The following is a 24,192-nucleotide window of genomic DNA, read 5'->3' as shown; positions in this document are numbered from 1 at the left end:
TGGAATTTGTAACATATCGTACGCTTAGCAAATTCGTAACATATTATACTTTTAGCAAATTCATAACATGTCATACAAATTGTAATTCGTAACATATCATACAAAATGGGTGCTGGACATCCACAAAATAATACATACCATACGAAACGTAAAATATCATGCTAAATGGGATGTCTCGGACTTACGTAAAGAATAATGAAATGCTCTGAGACCAGGTTGTGTGTTTACACATTTATCATATTTATAGGACGTCTCTATAGTGCAATTGGTAGGTAGCCTATAGGTTAGAGTGAATGACTAATAGCCAGAAGGTTGCTGGTTCAAGTCTAGTGGTCTAAAAAACAACTAAAGTGCTGTTATATTTTTTTAATATCAATCCTATGATGTTATAGGTTCAGGGAGCACCATTGGTGGACAGTATCACGTCAGTTTAGATAACAGTGGTAATAAGCTGTGAGAGTGTGAGAGAGTTCAGAGCACCCCACCCTGCTTTACAAGGCTATTTTGAGAGCCCTCCCGGTAGCCAATGACACTCAACTGTGTCTATAGATTCCTGGGGTAGATAGGGTTACAGCCCTGACCAGCTGTGGGCTGGCTACCACCATTTTCATCTTTAGTTGTTTTCAGCCTTAGTTGTTTTCAGCCTTTAGTATATGTTGTTTTCAGCCGTAGTATATGTTTTCAGCCGTAGTATATGTTTTCAGCCATAGTATATGTTGTTTTCAGCCGTAGTATATGTTTTCAGCCGTAGTATATGTTTTCAGCCGTAGTATATGTTTTCAGCCGTAGTATATGTTGTTTTCAGCCGTAGTATATGTTGTTTTCAGCCGTAGTATATGTTGTTTTCAGCCGTAGTATATGTTGTTTTCAGCCGTAGTATATGTTGTTTTCAGCCGTAGTATATGTTGTTTTCAGCCGTAGTATATGTTGTTTTCAGCCGTAGTATACGTTGTTTTCAGCCGTAGTATATGTTGTTTTCAGCCGTAGTATACGTTGTTTTCAGGCATAGTTGTTTTTAGCCTTAGTATATGTTGACTGTTTTATGTTGACACACTGTGACTGTTGGAGGCTTTACGTATTTTGACAAACTGAGTTGACAGATACTGAAAGTTCAATGAGGTACTGTTATGTGTTTACTTTGTCTTGGTACTTTTTAGGTAGCTAAATGACTAACTAGCCTATGGTAAGTGAAAATATATCTGAAGCAGTAGGCTTGAAGTGTTGGCATGAAATCTTAAACTGCCACACATTCCTGTAGGGTAGAGATCCCTCTGGAAGGCTTAGTGGTTTCAAAATCACTCACTGTTTTGCTCGGTTGTACTTTGCGATGGAGAGTTAGAGATTGACAGTGTGTGTTTGTGTGTGAGTGTGATTGGGTGTGTGTGCATGCCTGCATATGTGTGTGGTTGTGTGTGTGTGTGTGTGTGTGTTATATGAACAGTTTCTACTCCCAAGCCATAAGACTGTTAAATAGTTAACCAAATAGCTACCTGACTATCTGCAATGACTATTTTTACACTGACTCTTTTCACTCATCACTGCTGTTACTGTTTACTATCTATCCTGTTGACTGGTCACTTTATCCCTACCTATATGTACATATCTACCTCAATTACCTCGTACCTGTGCACATGGACTCGTACTGGTACTCTGTGTATACAGCCAATTTATCATTGACTTGGTACTGGTACTCTGTGTATATAGCCAAGTTATCATTGCCCTGGTACTGGTACTCTGTGTATACAGCCAAGTTATCATTGACTCGATACTGGTACTCTGTGTATACAGCCAAGTTATCATTGACTCAGTACTGGTACTCTGTGTATACAGCCAAGTTATCATTGACTCTGTACTGGTACTCTGTGTATACAGCCAAGTTATTGTTACTCATTGTGGATTTATTCCTTGTGTTATTATCTTTCTATTATTTCTCTTTTTGTCTCTCTATATTGTTGGGAAGGACCGTCAGGAAGCATTTCACTGTTAGTCTACACCTGTTTACCAAGGAGTAGAATGTTTTTTTAATTTGATTTCGATTTTGTAACTTTTTTTCTGTGCGTGTGTGTGTCTCATGCCAGCCGTGTGATGTTGGACGTCCTAATAATAGGTGGAGGACCCCATGCCCTGACCCTGGCCACCCTGCTCTCCTGTCCAGACCAGGCCCTGTCCCCACCTCCCCCCAACACAGACATCCTCCAGGGGATCCAGCTCAGCCAGGGCAGGGCCAAGACCAGCCGCTCTAAGAACAAGAGAGGAGGAGCTACCAGTGAGGCTAACTACACTAGAGCTCAATGTTTTTACATGAGCTTTTCATAAAGGGCCCAGATGAAGCCTGTTCCCAGACTAAAGAGTGAATGTTTATTAAAGGGACGTTTTAGTCAGAGGTTAGACTCAGGCATGATCTGGGTCCAGGAAAACAGACCATCAAGTAGACCGATGTTTTTACTCACATTTTGGCCTTTCTTTATTTCAGTTAGGAGAGACATTCCTCTCTAATCTCTCTACACATATACTGTAAAGCCTGCTGTTAGTGCTCTCTGTTTGACAGGTCTCTAATGTCTCCCCATCCTCAGGACAACAGCCAGCTGAGGAGCAGGCCGCTCCAGGCCTGGCCCAGACCCAGTCTCTAGACTAAAAAGCAAATCTCCATTGAAAGTGCGTTTTAGTCGAGGTTGAAGGTGTAGGCTTAATTTGAAGTAGACACAGTATTGACTGTATTTTAGTCTCTCCAGTTCACACCATTCTGCTGGTGATGCTGTCTGGTTGACAGGTCTGTAATATCTCCTAGGACCGCAGACAGCCGAGCCCGAGTAGCAGGCCGCTCCAGACCCAGAGTCAGTTTCATCCTGCCCTCCGCTGGCCTTCAGAGTGGTGGACTCATACGGAGCATGGACCTCACTGTGGGAGAGCCAGTTCAGAGCACTCAACATCCCTCACCTTCGCTCACACACCCTGGTGCACACAGACCCACTCAATAAGGTACATCCATCACCTCTGCTCACACACCCTGGTGCACACAGACACACACACTCAACAAGGTGATGGTCCCAGCTGTAGGGTTGAATGAATGGTTCCTTCTGGACAATGCGAGTTGAGGTCTCTTCAGTTTTCAATCCAGTCAATTCAGGCAGTGTACTTGTTTTTGCCGATAATCCCTTTGTGTTGGTTCCCCCCAGAGGGCTTTGCAGGAGTTTGTTCTGGAGAAAGATCGGACAGCGGAGCTACACTGCCTCCCTGACCACACCTTCATTCTGGATGAGAACGCCTAATTCAATGACATGCGCCTGGGCAAGAAGGACAGGAGGAGACTGAGCAGCAGCAGAGGCCTGCAGAAGAGCCTGTACTTTAGCCTGCCAGGCACCAGGCTCAGTGTGGACTTCTTCAGGCAGCAGGTCGGAGATGCACGGTGACCGTGGCTTGAGTTGAGTTGAAGTGAAAAGGCATCATACCATGGTTGGGGTGAATTCCATTTCAATTCAGTCAATTCAGGAAGTTAACTGAACTTCCAATTGGAATTGAAATGGAATTGACCCTAACACTGCACCATACTAAACATACTATGTGAGTCCCTCCACTACACCAAATTGTGCAATAACAATGATGCTTCTCTGTGTGACACAAGTAGGACTTGGGCCTTAACTGGTAGTGACCAACTAACCCTCCTCCTGGAGAGATACTGGGGTTACAGGTTTTTGTTCCAGACCTGCACTAATACACTTGAAGACTACTAATGATAGTGAATGTGAGTTTAACAGTGAATGCTTGCTATATTGTAGGGTTCATGAACAGCAAGAAAAAGTCAGTGAACCCTTTGGAAATACCTGGATTTCTGCATAAATTGGTCATAAAATTTGATCTGATCTTCATCTAGGTCACAACAATAGACAAACACAGTCTGCTTAAACTAATAACACACAAACAATTATAAGATTTCATGTCTTTTTTTTTAACACACTCTGTAAACATTCACAGTGCAGGGTGGAACAAGTATGTAAACCCTTGGATTTATTAACTGGTTAACCCTCCTTTGGCAGCAATAACCTCAAACAAACGTTTTCTGTAGTTGCGGATCAGACCTGCACAATGAGACATTTTGGACCATTCCTCTTTACAAAACTGTTTCAGTTCAGCAATATTCTTGGGATGTCTGGTGTGAACCGCTCTCTCAAGGTCATGCCACAGCATCTCAATTGGGTTGAGATCAGGACTCTGACTGGGCCACTCCAGAAGGCGTATTTTCTTCTGTTGAAGCCATTCTGTTGTTGATTTACTTCTGTGTTTTGGGTCACTGTCCTGTTGCATCAACCACCTTCTTTTGAGCTTCACTTGTCAGACAGAGTCTTACATTCTCCTGCAAAATGTCTTGATAAACTTGGGAATTCATTTTTCCGTCGAAGATAGCAAGCTGTCCAGGCCCTGTGGCAGCAAAGCAGCCCCAAACCATGATGCTCCCTCCACCATACTTTACAGTTGGGTTGAGGTTTTGATGTTGGTGTGCTGTGTCTTTTTTTCTCCACATATAGTGTTGTGTGTTCCTTCCAAACAACTCAGTTTTAGTTTAATCTGTCCACAGAATATTTTTGCAAGAAGTGCAGTGGAACATCCAGGTACCACTTTTGCAAACTTCAGACTTGCAGCAATGTTTTTTTTTGGACAGCAGTGGCTTCTTCCGTGGTGTCCTTCCATGAACACCATTCTTGTTTAGTGTTTGACGTATAGTAGACTCGTCAACAGAGATGTTAGCATGTTCCAGAGATTTCTGTAAGTCTTTAGCTGACACTCTAGGATTCTTCTTAACCTCATTGAGCATTCTGCGCTGTGCTCTTGCAGTCATCTTTGCAGGACGGCCAGTCCTAGGGAGAGTAGCAACAGTGCTGAACTTTCTCCATTTATAGACAATTTGTCTTACCGTGGACTGATGAACATCAAGGCTTTTAGAGATACTTTTGTAACCCTTTCCAGCTTCATGCAGGTCAACAACTATTAATCTTAGGTCTTCTGAGATCTCTTTTGTTCGAGGCATGGTTCACATCAGGCAATGCCTCTTGTGAATAGCAAACTCAAATTTTGTGAGTGTTTTTTATAGGACAGGGAAGCTCTAACCAACATCTCCAATCTCGTCTCATTGATTGGACTCCAGGTTAGCTGACTCCAATTAGCTTTTGGAGAAGTCATTAGCCTAGGGGTTCACATACTTTTTACAACCTACACTGTGAATGTTTAAATTATGTATTCAATATAGACAAGAAAAATACAATAATTTGTGTTATTAGATGAAGATCAGATTAAATTGATGACCAGTTTATGTATAAATCCAGGTAATTCCAGAGGGTTCACTGACTTTTTCTTGCCACTGTAGTTGTTCATTAAAATCTAAGAACTTGTGATATATAATGTAATATGTGTATGCATGTAATCTATTATTAAAATCTATGAACTTGTGATATATAATGTAATATGTGTACGCATGTAATCTATTAGCCATCAACTCAAATCACCCTGAACAAAATAACTATACAACAACATTACTCTATCCAGGTGGACAAATATGGCCTGGACAGTGTCCTGACAAAGGGCACAGTGGACAGACTGACCCCTGTCATGTCAGAAGGAATTGTGACATCATTCAGGGTGTTCCTTCAGAATGGGGATGTCCTCGAGGCAAGGAGGGTCGTCATGGCGACCGGGCCGACCCGTGCCCAGATGGCCAACATTCCTTTCTGGGTGTCGTCCATAGCAGAGAGCTACCCTGAGGAACGCCTGCAGCACACCGTGCAGCTCATGCACCACCACCCCGCCTCACGGTCAGCACGGCAACAGGAACCAAGAAGCCAGAACCAGGAACAGGAAGAGAGTTCTTCTTCTTTCTCATCAGGTGTGTTGAGATGAGAATCCTCTGGTATTGAAAGCTATAGAAGTCACACATCTATATAGATGGACCATATGTCTCCACATGATACTGTACTATAATGCCCTCTCCTGGTGTAGAGGTGACATGCCACTGTACAATAATGGCCTCTCCTGGTTTAGAGGTGACATGACATGATACTGTACTATAATGCCCTCTCCTGGTTTAGAGGTGACATGACATGATACTGTACTATAATGCCCTCTCCTGGTTTAGAGGTGACATGACATGATACTGTACAATTATGCCCTCTCCTGGTTTAGAGGTGACATGACATGACACTGTACTATAATGCCCTCTCCTGGTTTAGAGGTGACATGACATGATACTGTACTATAATGCCCTCTCCTGGTTTAGAGGTGACATGACATGATACTGTACTATAATGCCATGACATGATACTGTACTATAATGGCCTCTCCTGGTGTAGAGGTGACATGACATGATACTGTGCTATAATGCCCTCTCCTGGTGTAGAGGTGACATGACATGATACTGTACTATAATGGCCTCTCCTGGTGTAGAGGTGACATGACATGATACTGTACAATAATGCCCTCTCTTGGTTTAGAGGTGACATGACATGATACTGTACTATAATGGCCTCTCCCGGTGTAGAGGTGACATGACATGATACTGTGCTATAATGCCCTCTCCTGGTTTAGAGGTGACATGACATGATACTGTACTATAATGGCCTCTCCTGGTTTAGAGGTGACATGACACTGTACAATAATGCCCTCTCCTGGTGTGGAGGTGACATGACATGACACTGTACAATTATGCCCTCTCCTGGTTTAGAGGTGACATGACATGACACTGTGCTATAATGCCCTCTCCTGGTTTTGAGATGACATGACACTGTGCTATAATGTCCTCTGCTGGTGTAGAGGTGACATGACATGACACTGTACAATAATGCCCGCTCCTGATGTTGAGGTGACATGACATGACACTGTGCCTTCAATGGCCTCTCCTGGTGTTGAGGTGACATGAAATGCTGTCAAGCCAAAGGCTGCAATACTGTAATATCACACTGACAGGGCATCTGTTTGAGTTATCATATGTAGAAATTCACTTATTTACTTAGTACTTAGTCCTCACCATCTTAAATAAACATGCCCCATTAAAAAAAAATTAGAACCAGGAACCGATATAGCCCTTGGTTCTCTCCAGACCTGACTGCCCTTGACGAGCACAAAAACATCCTGTGGCGTTCTGAATTAGCATCAAACAGCCCCCGTGATGTACAACTTTTCAGGGAAGTTAGGAACAAATATACACAGGCAGTTAGGAAAGCTAAGGCTAGCTTTTTCAAACAGAAATTTGCATCCTGTAGCACTAACTGAAAAAGGTTCTGGGACACTGTAAAGTCCTTGGAGAATAAGAGCACCTCCTCCCAGCTGCCCACTGCACTGAGGCTAGGAAACAGTGTTACCACTGATAAATCCACTATAATTGAGAATTTCAATAAGAATTTTTCTACGGCTGGCCATGCTTTCCACCTGGCCACGCTCAAGGTCCTAAACGATATCATAACCGCCATCGATAAGAGACATTACCTGGCTAAGGCTTTCGACTCTGTCAATCACAACATTCTTATTGGCAGACTCAACTGCCTTGGTTTCTCAAATGATTGCCTCGCCTGGATCACCAACTACTTCTCTAATAGAGGTCAGTATTTCAAATCGGAGGACCTGTTGTCCGGACCTCTGGTGGTCTCTATTGGGGTGCCACAGGGTTCAATTCTTGGGCCGACTCTCTTCTCTGTATACATCAATGATGTCGCTCTTGCTGCTGGTGATTCTTTGATCCACCTCTACGCAGACGACACCATTCTGTATACCTCTGGCCCTTCTTTGGACACTGTATTAACTAACCTCCAGATGAGCTTCAATGCCATACAACTCTCCTTCCGTGGCCTCCAACTGCTCTTAAATGCAAGTAAAACTAAATGCATTCTCTTCAACCGATCGCTGCCCGCATCTGCCCACCCGCCCAGCATCACTACTCTGGACAGTTCTGACTTAGAATATGTGGACAACTACAAATACCTAGGAGTCTGGTTAGACTGTAAACTCTCCTTCCAGACTCACAATAAACATCCAAAGTTAAATCTAGAATCGGCTTCCTATTTCGCAACAAAGCATCCTTCACTCATGCTGCCAAACATACCCTCGTAAAACTGACCATCATACCGATCCTCGACTTAGCCTCCTCGACTTAGCCTCCAACACTCTACTCAACCAATTGGATGCAGTCTATCACATTGTCATCCGTTTTGTCACCAAAGCCCCATATACTACCCACCACTGCGACCTGTACGCTCTTGTTGGCTGGCCCTCGCTTCATACTCGTCGCCAAACCCACTGGCTCCAGGTCATCTACAAGTCTCTGCTAGGTAAAACCCCGCCTTATCTCAGCTCACTGGTCACCATAGCAGCACCCACCCGTAGCACACGCTCCAGCAGGTATATCTCACTGGTCACCCCCAAAGCCAATTCTTCCTTTGGCTGCCTTTCCTTCCAGTTCTCTGCTGCCAATGACTGGAACGAACTGCAAAAATCACTTAAGCTGGAGACTCTAACCTCACAGATCACTGCACCTGTACATAGCTGATCTGTAAATAGCCCATCCAATCTACCTCATCCCCATACTGTATTTATGTATTTATCTTGCTCCTTGCACCCCAGTATCTCTACTTGCATATTCATCTTCTGCACATTCTACCATTCCAGTGTTTAATTGCTATATTGTAATTACTTCACCACCATGGCCTATTTATTGCCTTACCTCTCTTATCCTACCTCATTTGCACATGTTGTATATAGATTTTTCTACTGTATTATTGATTGTATGTTTGTTTTACTCCATGTGTAACTCTGTGTTGTATGTGTCGAACTGCTTTGTTTTATCTTGGCCAGGTTGCAGTTGCAAATGAGAACTTGTTCTCAACTAGTCTACCTGGTTAAATAAAGGTGAAATAAACAAATAAAAAAAATATTTGTGTTGGACAATCTGTTCCTGTTAAGAGTCAGTGTAGTGTCAATATCTCTGTCTCCATCCAGCAGGTCCCTGCATGGTGTCACTAACTCTGTCTCCATCCAGCAGGCCCCTATGTGGTGTGTGAGCCTGGCCAGAGGGTGGTGGTGGTTGGTGGAGGCCTGACCAGCGCTCACATCATCTCCATCGCTCTGCAGCAAGGAGCCAGTCATGTGACCTGGGTGATGCGTAAACACTTACAGGTCTGTTTCTGTTTAGATCTATGGCCATGTCCCAGTTATCTTTCCTTCCTCCTGAAGTGGAAACTTGTTAGTTCTGGGAATTATCACATAGAAACTTCATTTGGAAGATCAAGGAGGTTTTAATGTACTTTTAAATTTGTAGCACAAACCATTGTTTTGAAAATCATGGTGAAGGTGGCAATTTTAGACGTATACATGCCTCCTGTAAGACCCTATGATCTGTGAACCGTACATGATACAGACAACATCTTGGTGTCATTACACTCTTCATAGAGTACTCTAAAATATGGAGTATTTATATATGTATTTAATATAGTATGTCTATATTGTTTAATACAATTTTACACATGAATTTATTCAACATTAAAACTAATAATATGAATATCTCAAAAGTACCCTTTTTGATTTTGTTCACTTTTAGACATATTGTTTTAAACAATATACTCTAGAAGTTCATCGCATTTCCAGAGTGCCCCCCCCCCCCCCCCCCCCCGCTGAAGCAGTTTGATGTTAAGAGACTGTTATAGTCAGACCACCATGATCTCCAACCCCAAACCCCTCTGCCTCGGTCCTCTCCCCCAGCTGAAGCAGTTTGACGTGGGTGACGTGGAAAGCCTGGTGGGGCGGTACTCCCATGTGGAGCATGGCATCAAGATGGACGGCCTGGCCTACTTGCGCCAGTTCTACAACGAGAGCAGCGTCCATAAGAGACTGGCCATGATCAGACAGGCCAGGAAGGGAGGGGCAGTTACGCCTGAGGCCTACGCAGCTCTGCAGCCCTACATCCAGAATGGACAGCTGGCTGTCCGAGCATACTGCCAGGTACAGAAATAACAATAATATTGTAATACTACTAGTCAGAATAATACTGCTAGGTAAATAGATATCAATAATATTAATTCTACTGCGACCCCCAGGCACACACAACCTCTGTGCCTGGGGGTCGCAGTAGAGAGGGTGGACAGAGGTTGTGTGTGCCTGGGGGTCACAGTAGAGAACTAACATTTGGAACTAACATTTTGAAACATAAAACAATACAATCTGGTGAAAGAGAGAAAGTAGAGCCACGGTATTCATGGTGAACAGTGGTTATGGATTCATGACCTGTTGTGTTCTACAGGTGACTGAAGCTAAGTGGTGCTATGAAAGCCAGGTGTGGAGACTGTCACTGTGTGGACAGAATGGCTGTGAGACTTGGACTGGGGACAGGATATGGCTGCCTACAGGATGCAAACTGGACATCAACCAAGATCCTATGCTCTCTTCTGTCTTCAAGGAATTCCCTATTCAGGTGTGCTGCTATCATATCATATCTCAATTTTTTTTTACATTTTACATTTTAGTCATTTAGCAGACGCTCTTATCCAGAGTGACTTACAGTAGAGCGCATACGTTTTATTACACTTTAAATACTGGTCCCCCGTGGGAATCGAACCCACAACCCTGGCGTTGCAAGTGCCATGCTCTACCAACCGAGCTACCTCTGTACAAAATGACTATGCTACTATACTATACTACAGTGGTGTAAAGTACTTAAGTAAAAATACTTTAAAGTACTACTTAAGTCATTTTTTGGTGTATCGGTACTTTACTTTACTATTTATATTTTTTTACTACTTTTACCTTTACTTCACTACATTCCTTAAGAAAATATTGTACTTTTTACCCCATACATTTTCCTTGACACCCAAAAGTACTTGTTACATTTTTAATTCTTAGTAGGACAGGAAAATAGTCCAATTCACACACTTATCAACATAACATCCCTGGTCATCCCTACTGTCTCTGATCTGGTGGACTCACTAAACAGATAACATCCCTGGTCATCCCTACTGTCTCTGATCTGGAGGACTCACTAAACGGAGAACATCCATGGTCATCCCTTCTGCAGAGAACATCCCTTCTGCCTCTGATCTGGCAGACTCGCTAAACACATGCTTTGTTTGTAAATTATGACTGAATGTTGGACAAGAAAATGGTGCCATCTGGTTTGCTTAATATAAGGAATTTAAAATGGTTTATACTTTTACTCTTGATACTTTAGTACATTTTAAAACAAATATTTTTATACTTTTACTCAAGTTTATTTTACTGGGTGTCTTTTACTTTTACTTGAGTCATTTTCTATTAAGGTATCTTTACTTTTACTTAAGTATGATAGTTGGGTACTTTTTCCACCACTGCTATCTACTACTATACTACACCACAATACCACTATACTACTACACTACAGGCGTCTAGTATACTACTATACTATAGGATACTACTATACTACATGATAATACTATACCATGCTACTATACTATAGGATACTACTATACTATACGGTGCTACCATACTATACTACTATACTATCGGCTGCTAAGATGCTAGGTTAATACACTATAGGCTACTACTATACTATACTACTACGGCTAATACTACACTACTATACTATAGGCTACTACAATACTATACTACTATACTACAGGCAACTACTATACTGCTATATGCAACCGCTATACCATAGGCTACTACTCTACTCTACTACTATACTATAGGCTACTGCTATGCTATGATTCTCTACTATACTACTATAGGCCGCTACTATACTATAGGCTACTACTACATGACAATACTACCATACTACTATACTGCAGGCTAATACTATACTATAATTTAGGCAACTACTATACTATGCTACTATACTATACTACACTACTATAGGCTACTGCTATACTATAGGCTACTACTATACTACACTGCAATACTATTATACTACTATACTGTTGTTTACTACTATACTGCTATATGCTACTACTATACTATACTACAACGCTATAGGTTATTACTATACTACTACAGGCTACTACTATACTATACTACCATAGGCTACTACTATACTACTATACTACACTACTATACCTTAATAGGCTACACTACTATACCTTAATACTATACCTTAATAGTATACCTTAATAGGCTACTACTATACCATACCACTATAATATAGGCTACTACTATACTACACTACTATACTAATATCGGCTACTACTATAATATAGGCTACTACTGTACTATACTACTATACTATACTAATATAGGCTACTACTTTACTATACTGCTATACTATACTAATAAAGGCTACTACTATATTCTACCACTATAGGCTACTACTATACTATACCACAATACTATACTACTATAGGCTACTACTATACTATACTACTATGGGCTACTACTATACTATACTACTATGGGCTACTACTATACTATACTACTATAGGCTACTACTATACTATAATTTAGGCAACTACTATACTATGCTACTATACTATACTACTATAGCCCACTACTATACTATATCCTACTATACCATACTATACTACTATAGGCTACTACTATACTATGCTACTATACTATACCATACCATACTATTATACTATACTATAGGCTACAACTGTACTATACCATACTATACTACTGTACTATACAATTATACTAGTTGAATATACTACTATAGGATACTACTATACTACTATACTATGGGCTAAAACTATACTAGTATACTATACTACTATACTATTAACAGGCTACTACTATATTACTATAGGCTGCTAATTTAATATTAAACTATAGGCTACTACAATACTACTATACTATAGGCTGCCACTATACTATACTACTATGCTATACTACTATACTGCTATACACCTATACTATACTACTATACTGTAGGCTCCTACTATACTATAATACTATAGGCTACTACTATACTACTATACTATAGGCTCCTACTATACAATAGGCTCCTACTATACTATAATACTGTAGGCTACTACTATACTATACTACTATAGGCTACTACTATACTATACTACTATACTATAGGCTGCTACTATACTACTATGGACTACTGCTATACTACACTACTATAGGCTACTACTATACTACTACTATACTATAGGCTGCTACTATACTACTATAGACTACTACTATACTATACTACTATACTATGTTATACTACTATATTACAGTTACCTGCATTTGATCCAAGTCTAATTACAACGTGTCTCAACTTAAGGTCCTGGATGGCTGGCCTTGTATATCTGAAAGCTTGCAGTGGGCTCCAGGATGTCCTCTGTACCTGATGGGACAGTACACAGCACTTCAGGTATATTGATATTTTTTGCTAATCACACAATGAAAACATTTTGTAGAAAATAATAGAATGGAATGTCAGAGGGAAAATATTTCATTCATATTGCTGGGAATTTGTCAAAGCATTGACAGACACATGTAATGAAAAAATGCCCATATGGATTAAAATAAAAGTAGCTTTTCTGGGTTTTGTAGTGGTGGAATTATAACCCAATTGAGTGTTGGCAAAAACGCAGCAGAGGAGGGATAGCCTTTTGATATATTTATAAACTTGTATTTTCTTTAGTCTTTCAAGGCCGCAATATAGGCTCTGAAATATAGGCAGCAAAAACCTACTAAATATGGCTTGGAAAGTAGACCTATGTGAGAATCTCTTTTGTAGGGTACTTGTCGATAGAGAGTTAGAGAGAGAGTTGGTTATGTAACACTGTACAGTCAGTGTGACTCAGCTGGATTCCCTTTGTTGTCACAAACAGGTTGGTCCACACGCGCTGAATCTGGCAGGAGGACAGGCTTCAAGTGCGCGCATCGCGAAGGACATAATATTCCAGCACAGCCAGAGTGGTGACGAAGGGACAGGGACACAAACCACCGTGGAGAGAGCACACACCGAAGAATACATTCAACAGATGCACGGGCTGATGTGGTTATGATTAAAGACCTTAGCGCAAATAATGTTTTGATGTCAAAGGGAGATTTACGCAGCGATAGATCATGGATTCAGCTGCCTTCCTAGCTGAGAATTAACTACACCTCACCCCTTCCTAGCTCAGAATAAACGACCCCCCTTCCTAATAAACTACACCTCACCCCTTCCTATCTGAGAATAAACTAACCCCCCCCCCCCCCCCCCCCCTCTTTTTTAATTCAAACTAATCCCTTGCGGTTAAGCCACGCCCTTCATGTCCGTACATGCGCAACAGATGCAGTGTTGGCCACCGCGACAACAACATGACTGCGCTTGGAAGATGATAGGCTCCTAATGATAGGCTTCTAATGATGATAGGCTTCTAATTTTGTTGTTGCCAACACACTGGGAGGATTTGATAGCCTACATTACGTGCTTGCGTGATTGTAGTTGATATTCGGAGTAAATTAGTCTTGTTGAGTCCACATCCAACTTCTGCCAGGTTAGTGACATTGAGTTTCATGTATTAAAGTAAACTCCACTCCACGGAGAAGGAAGTTTTTCTTCACCATGGAGTGGAGTTTAGTCCGCTAAACTTAATTTATCCTAGCTAGAGACCGATGCTGTTATTGATCTGTCATGTTGTCTTTTTACTCCATATTATCCCAATAAAAGTCTTAGCAAAATAAGAAATATTGTAACATCTAATAACAAACACTCATTATGGTGTTTGGTATTGACGTGATGTTTTGTATTGACGTTGAACATCAACGGTGGGTATTTGAAGGCTTAGGCTATATATTCAATGCAGTTATTTTTCCTTTTCTCTTCAGTATTTTTGTTCAAGTGTACCATAATAAATAAGGTACTACTAGTAAATAACCCTATCCTCTACAATGAGGATAAGAAGAGTTGTGAAGACAGTTTTGAGTGTGGAGCAGGTAGAAGGTGTGGGAGCCCATGTCCGCAGAAGCATAGGAAGAAAGGAGGTGAGTTACTGTCATACTGTCTGTCTTACATCTGCCTAGTTTATCATGTTTAATAATATCCTTTTAAAACCTGTTGGGGCTCGGGGGCAGTATTGAGAAATTTTGAAAAAAATATGTGCCCATTTTTAACTGCCTCCTACACCAACTCAGAAGCTAGGATATGCATATTATTAACACATTCGGATAGAAAACACTCTGAATTTTCTAAAACAGTTTGAATGGTGTCTGTAAGTATAACAAAACTCATATTGCAGGCAAAAACCTGTGAAAAATAGATACAAAAAAAATGTGAATTTTGTGACTGTACTATTTAGTGTCATTGTTTTATAGATACCATAGTGAGAAAGGATTCATTTCGCAACACCTACGGCTTCCACTAGATGTCAACGATCTTTATAAAGTTGTTTGAAGCGTCTATGATAAACAGAGAGCAAATTAGAATGCAAGGAAGTTGACATGTCGTCACTTCATTTCTTTGCGCCTGCGCATAAATCTGAGAAGCGTGAGTTTGTCATTAATTGTTTATCAAGACATAGGATAGGTTGTGTGAAAATATTACTGATGTTTAACGTTAAAAATGGACCAAAAGATTAATGCTAAACAACGTTTGACATGTTTGAACGAACGTAAATAGATTATTTACTAGTTTTTTTTTAGCTTTTCGGCGTGATTTTACAACCCCCCCCACCACGTTTTGTGGGAGCATAATGAACGCTAACTACTTGGTGTTATTTGGACATAAATTATGAACTTTGTCAAAAGAAACCACATTTGTTCCGGACCTGGGATTCCTGGCAGTGCCTTCTGATGGAGATAATCAAAGGTAAGGGGATATTTACAATGTTATTATCGATATTAGATGATGCTAACTGTATAGCATAGCTTATTGTTCTTAGCATAGCACCCCGTTTATTGCTAAATGTGATTTCCCAGTAAAGTTATTTTGAGATCTGGCCATTCGGTAGCAATTACGAGATGATAATATATTATTCTTTGAATGACAATATTATAATTTACCAATGTTTTCGAATAGTAATTTTGTTATGTTCACCGGAAGCATTTCAGAGAAGAAAAAAATCTGAATTTCACGCTACTGTAAAATGCTGTTTTTGGATATAAATATGAACTTGATGGAACAAAAAATGCATGTATTGTATAACATAATGTCCTAGGAGTGTCATCTGATGGAGATTGACAAAGGTTAGTGCATAATTCTAGCTGGTTTCTGCTTTTGGTGACGCCTGACCTTGAATTGAAAATGGATGTTTGTACTTTTGTGGCTATGTACTGTCCTAACATAATCTAACTTTATGCTTTTGCTGTAAAGCCTCTTTGAAAATCGAACAATGTGGTTAGATTAAGGAGATGTTTATCTTTTAAATTGTGTAAAATAGTTGATTGTTTGAGAAATTGAAATTATTAGATTTTTGATGTTTTGAATTTCCAGCCTTGTTAGCAATCCCGACTCGGGGTTCATTGCTAACCTGTAGCCCCAACAGGTTATTAAAATACCAAACTGAAGCACATATTATGACATGGTAGGCTGATATCTTGTCCATCCATTTATTAAAATACCAAACTAAAGCACATATTATGACATGGTTTGCTGATATCTTGTCCATCCATTTATTAAAATACCAAACTAAAGCACATATTATGACATGGTAGGCTGATATCTTGTCCATCCATTTATTTCAGCTGATTAACCTGGATCCTTTCTTGATGTTGGATGAGTTCAAAGTCAAAAAGCCATCTGGCTTCCCTGATCACCCCCACAGAGGCTTTGAGACCGTGAGTAGGCTATCTATTCTCTCTCTCTCTCTCTCTATTCTGTCTCTCTGCCTCTGTCTGTCAAGCTACCGCGATGCAGCATCTATACTGTCTCAATCTGGAGTGATACAATGTTGTGTTCTGACTGAACCCCTGGCAGATCGGACCGTCATGTGGAATAACAGGTTCATATGAGGCCGTTGAGGGAGGGTGAGGCACGTACACCATTAATGATGAGGGAGGGTGAGGTACATACACCATTAATGAGGCACATACACCATTAACGATGAGGGAGGGTGAGGCACGTACACCATTAATGATAAGGGAGGAGGAGGCACGTACACCATTAATGATGAGAGAGGATGAGGCACACCATTAATGATGAGGGAGGATGAGGCACATACACCATTAATGATGAGGGAGGGTGAGGCACGTACACCATTAATGATGAGGGAGGGTGAGGCACGTACACCATTAATGATGAGGGAAGGAGGGTGTGGCACATACACCATTCATGAAGAGGGAGGGTGAGGCACATACACCATGATGAGGGAGGGTGAGGCACATACACCATTCATGATGTGGGAGGGTGAGGCACATACACCATTCATGATGTGGGAGGGTGAGGCACATACACCATTAATGATGCGGGAGGGTGAGGCACATACACCATTAATGTGGCACATACACCATTAACGATGAGGGAGGGTGAGGCACGTACACCATTAATGATAAGGGAGGAGGAGGCACGTACACCATTAATGATGAGAGAGGATGAGGCACGTACACCATTAATGATGAGGGAGAATGAGGCACATACACCATTAATGATGAGGGAGAATGAGGCACATACACCATTAATGATGAGGGAGGATGAGGCACGTACGCCATTAATGATGAGGGAGGGTGAGGCACGTACACCATTAATGATGAGGGAGGCTGAGGCACGTACACCATTAATGATGAGGGAGGGTGAGGCACGTACACCATTAATGATGGAGGGTGTGGCACATACACCATTAATGATGCGGGAGGATGAGGCACGTACACCGTTAATGATGAGGGAGGGAGGGTGAGGCACATACACCATTAATGATGAGGGAGGGTGAGGCACATACACCATTAATGATGAGGGAAGGAGGGTGTGGCACATACACCATTCATGATGAGGGAGGGTAAGGCACATACACCATTCATGATGAGGGAGGGTAAGGCACATACACCATTCATGATGAGGGAGAATGAGGCACATACACCATTAATGATGAGGGAGAATGAGGCACATACACCATTAATGATGAGGGAGGATGAGGCACGTACGCCATTAATGAAGAGGGAGGGTGAGGCACGTACACCATTAATGATGAGGGAGGCTGAGGCACGTACACCATTAATGATGAGGGAGGGTGAGGCACGTACACCATTAATGATGGAGGGTGTGGCACATACACCATTAATGATGCGGGAGGATGAGGCACGTACACCGTTAATGATGAGGGAGGGAGGGTGAGGCACATACACCATTAATGATGAGGGAGGGTGAGGCACATACACCATTAATGATGAGGGAAGGAGGGTGTGGCACATACACCATTCATGATGAGGGAGGGTAAGGCACATACACCATTCATGATGAGGGAGGGTAAGGCACATACACCATTCATGATGAGGGAGGGTAAGGCACATACACCATTCATGATGCGGGAGGGTGAGGCACATACACCATTAATGATGCGGGAGGGTGAGGCACGTACACCATTAATGATGCGGGAGGGTGAGGCACGTACACCATTAATGATGTGGGAGGGTGTTGCACACATACACCATTAATGATGAGGAAGGGTGAGGCACATACACCATTAATGATGAGGGATGGTGAGGCTCATACACCATTAATGATGGAGGGTGTGGCACATACACCATTAATGATGGAGGGTGTGGCACATACACCATTAATGATGGAGGGTGTGGCACATACACCATTAATGATGGAGGGTGTGGCACATACACCATTAATGATGGAGGGTGTGGCACATACACCATTAATGATGGAGGGTGTGGCACATACACCATTAATGATGGAGGGTGTGGCACATACACCATTAATGATGGAGGGTGTGGCACATACACCATTAATGATGGAGGGTGTGGCACATACACCATTAATGATGGAGGGTGTGGCACATACACCATTAATGATGGAGGGTGTGGCACATACACCATTAATGATGGAGGGTGTGGCACATACACCATTAATGATGGAGGGTGTGGCACATACACCATTAATGACGGAGGGTGTGGCACATACACCATTAATGACGAGGGAGGGAGAGTGTGGCACGTACACCATTAATGACGAGGGAGGGAGGGTGTGGCACGTACACCATTAATGATGAGGGAGGGAGGGACGGTGTGGCACATACACCATTAATGATAAGGGAGGGTGAGGCACATACACCATTCAAAAGGAGGGAGGGTGTGGCACATACACCATTAATGATGAAGGAGGGTGAGGCACATACACCATTAATGATCAAGGGTGTGGCACATACACCGTTAATGATCGAGGGAAGGAGGGTGAGGCACATACACCATTCATGATGAGGGAAGGAGGGTGTGGCACATACACCATTCATGATGAGGGAAGGAGGGTGTGGCACATACACCATTCATGATGAGGGAAGGAGGGTGTGGCACATACACCATTCATGATGAGGGAAGGAGGGTGTGGCACATACACCATTCATGATGAGGGAGGGTGAGGCACATACACCATTAACGATGCGGGAGGGTGAGGCACGTACACCATTAACGATGAGGGAGGGTGAGGCACGTACACCATTAACGATGAGGGAGGGTGAGGCACGTACACCATTAACGATGAGGGAGGGTGAGGCACGTACACCATTAATGATGAGGGAGGGTGAGGCACGTACACCATTAATGATGAGGGAGGGTGAGGCACGTACACCATTAATGATGAGGGAGAATGAGGCACGTACACCATTAATGATGAGGGAGAATGAGGCACGTACACCATTAATGATGAGGGAGGGTGAGGCACGTACACCATTAATGATGAGGGAGGGTGAGGCACGTACACCATTAATGATGAGGGAGGGTGAGGCACGTACACCATTAATGATGAGGGAGGGTGAGGCACGTACACCATTAATGATGAGGGAGGGTGAGGCACGTACACCATTAATGATGAGGGAGGGTGAGGCACGTACACCATTAATGATGAGGGAGGGTGAGGCACGTACACCATTAATGATGAGGGAGGGTGAGGCACGTACACCATTAATGATGCGGGAGTATGAGGCACGTACACCATTAATGATGAGGGAGGGAGGGTGAGGCACGTACACCATTCATGATGAGGGAGGGAGGGGTGGCACGTACACCATTCATGATGAGGGAGGGTGAGGCACATACACCATGAGGGAGGGTGAGGCACGTACACCATTAATGATGTGGGAGGGTGAGGCACGTACACCATTAATGATGAGGGAGGGTGTGGCACACATACACCATTAATGATGTGGAAGGGTGAGGCACATACACCATTAATGATGAGGGAGGGTGAGGCACATACACAATTCATGATGTGGGAGGGTGTGGCACATACAGCATTAATGATGGAGGGTGAGGCACATACACCATTAATGATGGAGGGAGGGAGGGTGTGGCACTTACACCATTAATGATGAGGGAGGGTGAGGCACATACACCATTAATGATGGAGGGTGAGGCACATACACCATTAATGATGAGGGAGGGTGAGGCACATACACCATTAATGATGAGGGAAGGAGGGTGTGGCACATACACCATTCATGATGAGGGAGGGTGAGGCACATACACCATTAATGATGCGGGAGTGTGAGGCACATACACCATTAATGATGCGGGAGGGTGAGGCACGTACACCATTAATGATGTGGGAGGGTGTGGCACACATACACCATTAATGATGAGGGAGGGTGTGGCACACATACAGCATTAATGATGAGGAAGGGTGAGGCACATACACCATTAATGATGAGGGATGGTGAGGCTCATACACCATTAATGATGGAGGGTGTGGCACATACACCATTAATGATGGAGGGTGTGGCACATACACCATTAATGACGAAGGAGGGTGTGGCACATACACCACTAATGACGAGGAAGGGTGTGGCACGTACACCATTAATGACGAGGGAGGGAGGGTGTGGCACATACACCATTAATGATAAGGGAGGGTGAGGCACATACACCGTTAATGATGAGGGAGGGAGGGAGGGAGGGTGTGGCACATACACCATTAATGATAAGGGAGGGTGAGGCACATACACCATTCAAAAGGAGGGAGGGTGTGGCACATACACCATTAATGATGGAGGGTGAGGCACATACACCATTCATGATGAGGGAAGGAGGGTGTGGCACATACACCATTCATGATGAGGGAGGGTGAGGCACGTACACCATTAATGATGAGGGAGAATGAGGCACATACACCATTAATGATGAGGGAGAATGAGGCACATACACCATTAATGATGAGGGAGGATGAGGCACGTACGCCATTAATGATAAGGGAGGGTGAGGCACGTACACCATTAATGATGAGGGAGGGTGAGGCACGTACACCATTAATGATGAGGGAGGGTGAGGCACGTACACCATTAATGATGAGGGAGTGTGAGGCACGTACACCATTAATGATGAGGGAGGGTGAGGCACGTACACCATTAATGATGCGGGAGGATGAGGCACGTACACCATTAATGATGAGGGAGGGAGGGTGAGGCACATACACCATTAATGATGAGGGAAGGAGGGGTGGCACATACACCATTCATGATGAGGGAGGGTGAGGCACATACACCATGAGGGAGGGTGAGGCACATACACCATTAATGATGAGGGAGGGTGAGGCACATACACCATTAATGATGCGGGAGGGTGAGGCACGTACACCATTAATGATGCGGGAGGGTGAGGCACGTACACCATTAATGATGTGGGAGGGTGAGGCACGTACACCATTAATGATGTGGGAGGGTGAGGCACGTACACCATTAATGATGAGGGAGGGTGTGGCACACATACATCATTAATGATGTGGAAGGGTGAGGCACATACACCATTAATGATGAGGGAGGGTGAGGCACATACACAATTCATGATGTGGGAGGGTGTGGCACATACAGCATTAATGATGGAGGGTGAGGCACATACACCATTAATGATGGAGGGAAGGAGGGTGTGGCACATACACCGTTAATGACGAGGGAGGGAGGGTGTGGCACTTACACCATTAATGATAAGGGAGGGTGAGGCACATACACCATTAATGATGAGGGAGGGTGAGGCACATACACCATTAATGATGGAGGGTGAGGCACATACACCATTAATGATGGAGGGTGAGGCACATACACCATTAATGATGGAGGGTGTAGCACATACACCGTTAATGATCGAGGGAAGGAGGATGTGGCACATACACCATTAATGATGAGGGAGGGTGAGGCACATACACCATTAATGATGCAGGAGGGTGAGGCACCTACACCATTAATGATGTGGGAGGGTGAGGCATGTACACCATTAATGATGTGGGAGGGTGAGGCACGTACACCATTAATGATGTGGGAGGGTGAGGCACGTACACCATTAATGATGTGGGAGGGTGTGGCACACATACACCACTAATTATGAGGAGGGTGTGGCACACATACACCACTAATGATGAGGAGGGTGTGGCACACATACACCATTAATGATGAGGGAGGGTGAGGCACATGCACCATTAATGATGGAGCGTGTGGCACATACACCATTAATGACGCGGGAGGATGAGGCACGTACACCATTAATGCTGAGGGAGGGAGGGAGGGTGAGGCACATACACCATTCATGATGAGGGAAGGAGGGTGTGGCACATACACCATTCATGATGAGGGAGTGTGAGGCACATACACCATGATGAGGAAGGGTGACGCACATACACCATTAATGATGAGGGAGGGTGAGGCACATACACCATTAATGATGAGGGAAGGAGGGTGTTGCACATACACCATTCATGATGAGGGAGGGTAAGGCACATACACCATTCATGATGCGGGAGGGTGAGGCACATACACCATTAATGATGAGGGAGGGTGAGGCACGTACACCATTAATGATGAGGGAGGGTGAGGCACGTACACCATTAATGATGATGGAGGGTGAGGCACGTAGACCATTAATGATGAGGGAGGGTGAGGCACGTACACCATTAATGATGCGGGAGGGTGAGGCACGTACACCATTAATGATGCGGGAGGGTGAGGCACGTACACCATTAATGATGCGGGAGGATGAGGCACGTACACCATTAATGATGAGGGAGGGAGGGTGAGGCACGTACACCATTCATGATGAGGGAGAGAGGGGTGGCACGTACACCATTCATGATGAGGGAGGGTGAGGCACATACACCATGAGGGAGGGTGAGGCACGTACACCATTAATGATGTGGGAGGGTGAGGCACGTACACCATTAATGATGAGGGAGGGTGTGGCACACATACACCATTAATGATGAGGGAGGGTGAGGCACATACACAATTCATGATGTGGGAGGGTGTGGCACATACAGCATTAATGATGGAGGGTGAGGCACATACACCATTAATGATGGAGGGAGGGAGGGTGTGGCACTTACACCATTAATGATAAGGGAGGGTGAGGCACATACACCATTAATGATGAGGGAGGGTGAGGCACATACACCATTAATGATGGAGGGTGAGGCACATACACCATTAATGATGAGGGAGGGTGAGGCACATACACCATTAATGATGAGGGAAGGAGGGTGTGGCACATACACCATTCATGATGAGGGAGGGTGAGGCACATACACCATTAATGATGCGGGAGTGTGAGGCACATACACCATTAATGATGCGGGAGGGTGAGGCACGTACACCATTAATGATGTGGGAGGGTGTGGCACACATACACCATTAATGATGAGGGAGGGTGTGGCACACATACAGCATTAATGATGAGGAAGGGTGAGGCACATACACCATTAATGATGAGGGATGGTGAGGCTCATACACCATTAATGATGGAGGGTGTGGCACATACACCATTAATGATGGAGGGTGTGGCACATACACCATTAATGACGAAGGAGGGTGTGGCACATACACCACTAATGACGAGGAAGGGTGTGGCACGTACACCATTAATGACGAGGGAGGGAGGGTGTGGCACATACACCATTAATGATAAGGGAGGGTGTGGCACATACACCATTAATGATAAGGGAGGGTGAGGCACATACACCATTCAAAAGGAGGGAGGGTGTGGCACATACACCATTAATGATGGAGGGTGAGGCACATACACCATTCATGATGAGGGAAGGAGGGTGTGGCACATACACCATTCATGATGAGGGAGGGTGAGGTACATACACCATTAATGATGCGGGAGGGTGAGGCACATACACCATTAACG

General features: G+C 43.5%; 1 protein-coding gene and 1 pseudogene across 5 annotated transcripts in view; both read left to right on the top strand.

Annotated features, from left to right (window-relative positions):
- The first annotated feature begins 579 nt into the window (after nt 1–579).
- Nucleotides 580–14,132, top strand: LOC106563837 (uncharacterized; annotated as a pseudogene). The gene is made up of 11 exons (XR_014381058.1): nt 580–1,119; nt 2,079–2,266; nt 2,574–2,611; nt 2,815–2,979; nt 3,177–3,392; nt 5,539–5,875; nt 9,017–9,153; nt 9,736–9,975; nt 10,274–10,444; nt 13,217–13,306; nt 13,770–14,132. The product of XR_014381058.1 is annotated as an uncharacterized LOC106563837 (transcript).
- A 43-nt stretch (nt 14,133–14,175) lies between these two features.
- pir (pirin) overlaps nt 14,176–24,192 on the top strand; it is a 100,414-nt gene continuing 90,397 nt past the window's right edge. The window contains exons 1-3 of one of the 4 annotated variants that reach the window (XM_045698483.2): nt 14,176–14,423; nt 14,755–14,910; nt 16,609–16,701. In XM_045698483.2, the coding sequence (XP_045554439.1) occupies nt 14,818–14,910; nt 16,609–16,701 (186 nt within the window). In that variant the 5' untranslated portion in view covers nt 14,176–14,423; nt 14,755–14,817. 4 annotated transcript variants of the gene reach the window in all.

This window comes from Salmo salar, chromosome 17, assembly GCF_965601325.2.
Source record: "Salmo salar chromosome 17, fSalSal1, whole genome shotgun sequence".
Classification (NCBI taxonomy): Eukaryota; Metazoa; Chordata; class Actinopteri; order Salmoniformes; family Salmonidae; genus Salmo; species Salmo salar.
The sequence above is the reverse complement of the archived record's forward strand: the minus strand, read 5'-3'. Positions and strand labels throughout refer to the sequence as shown.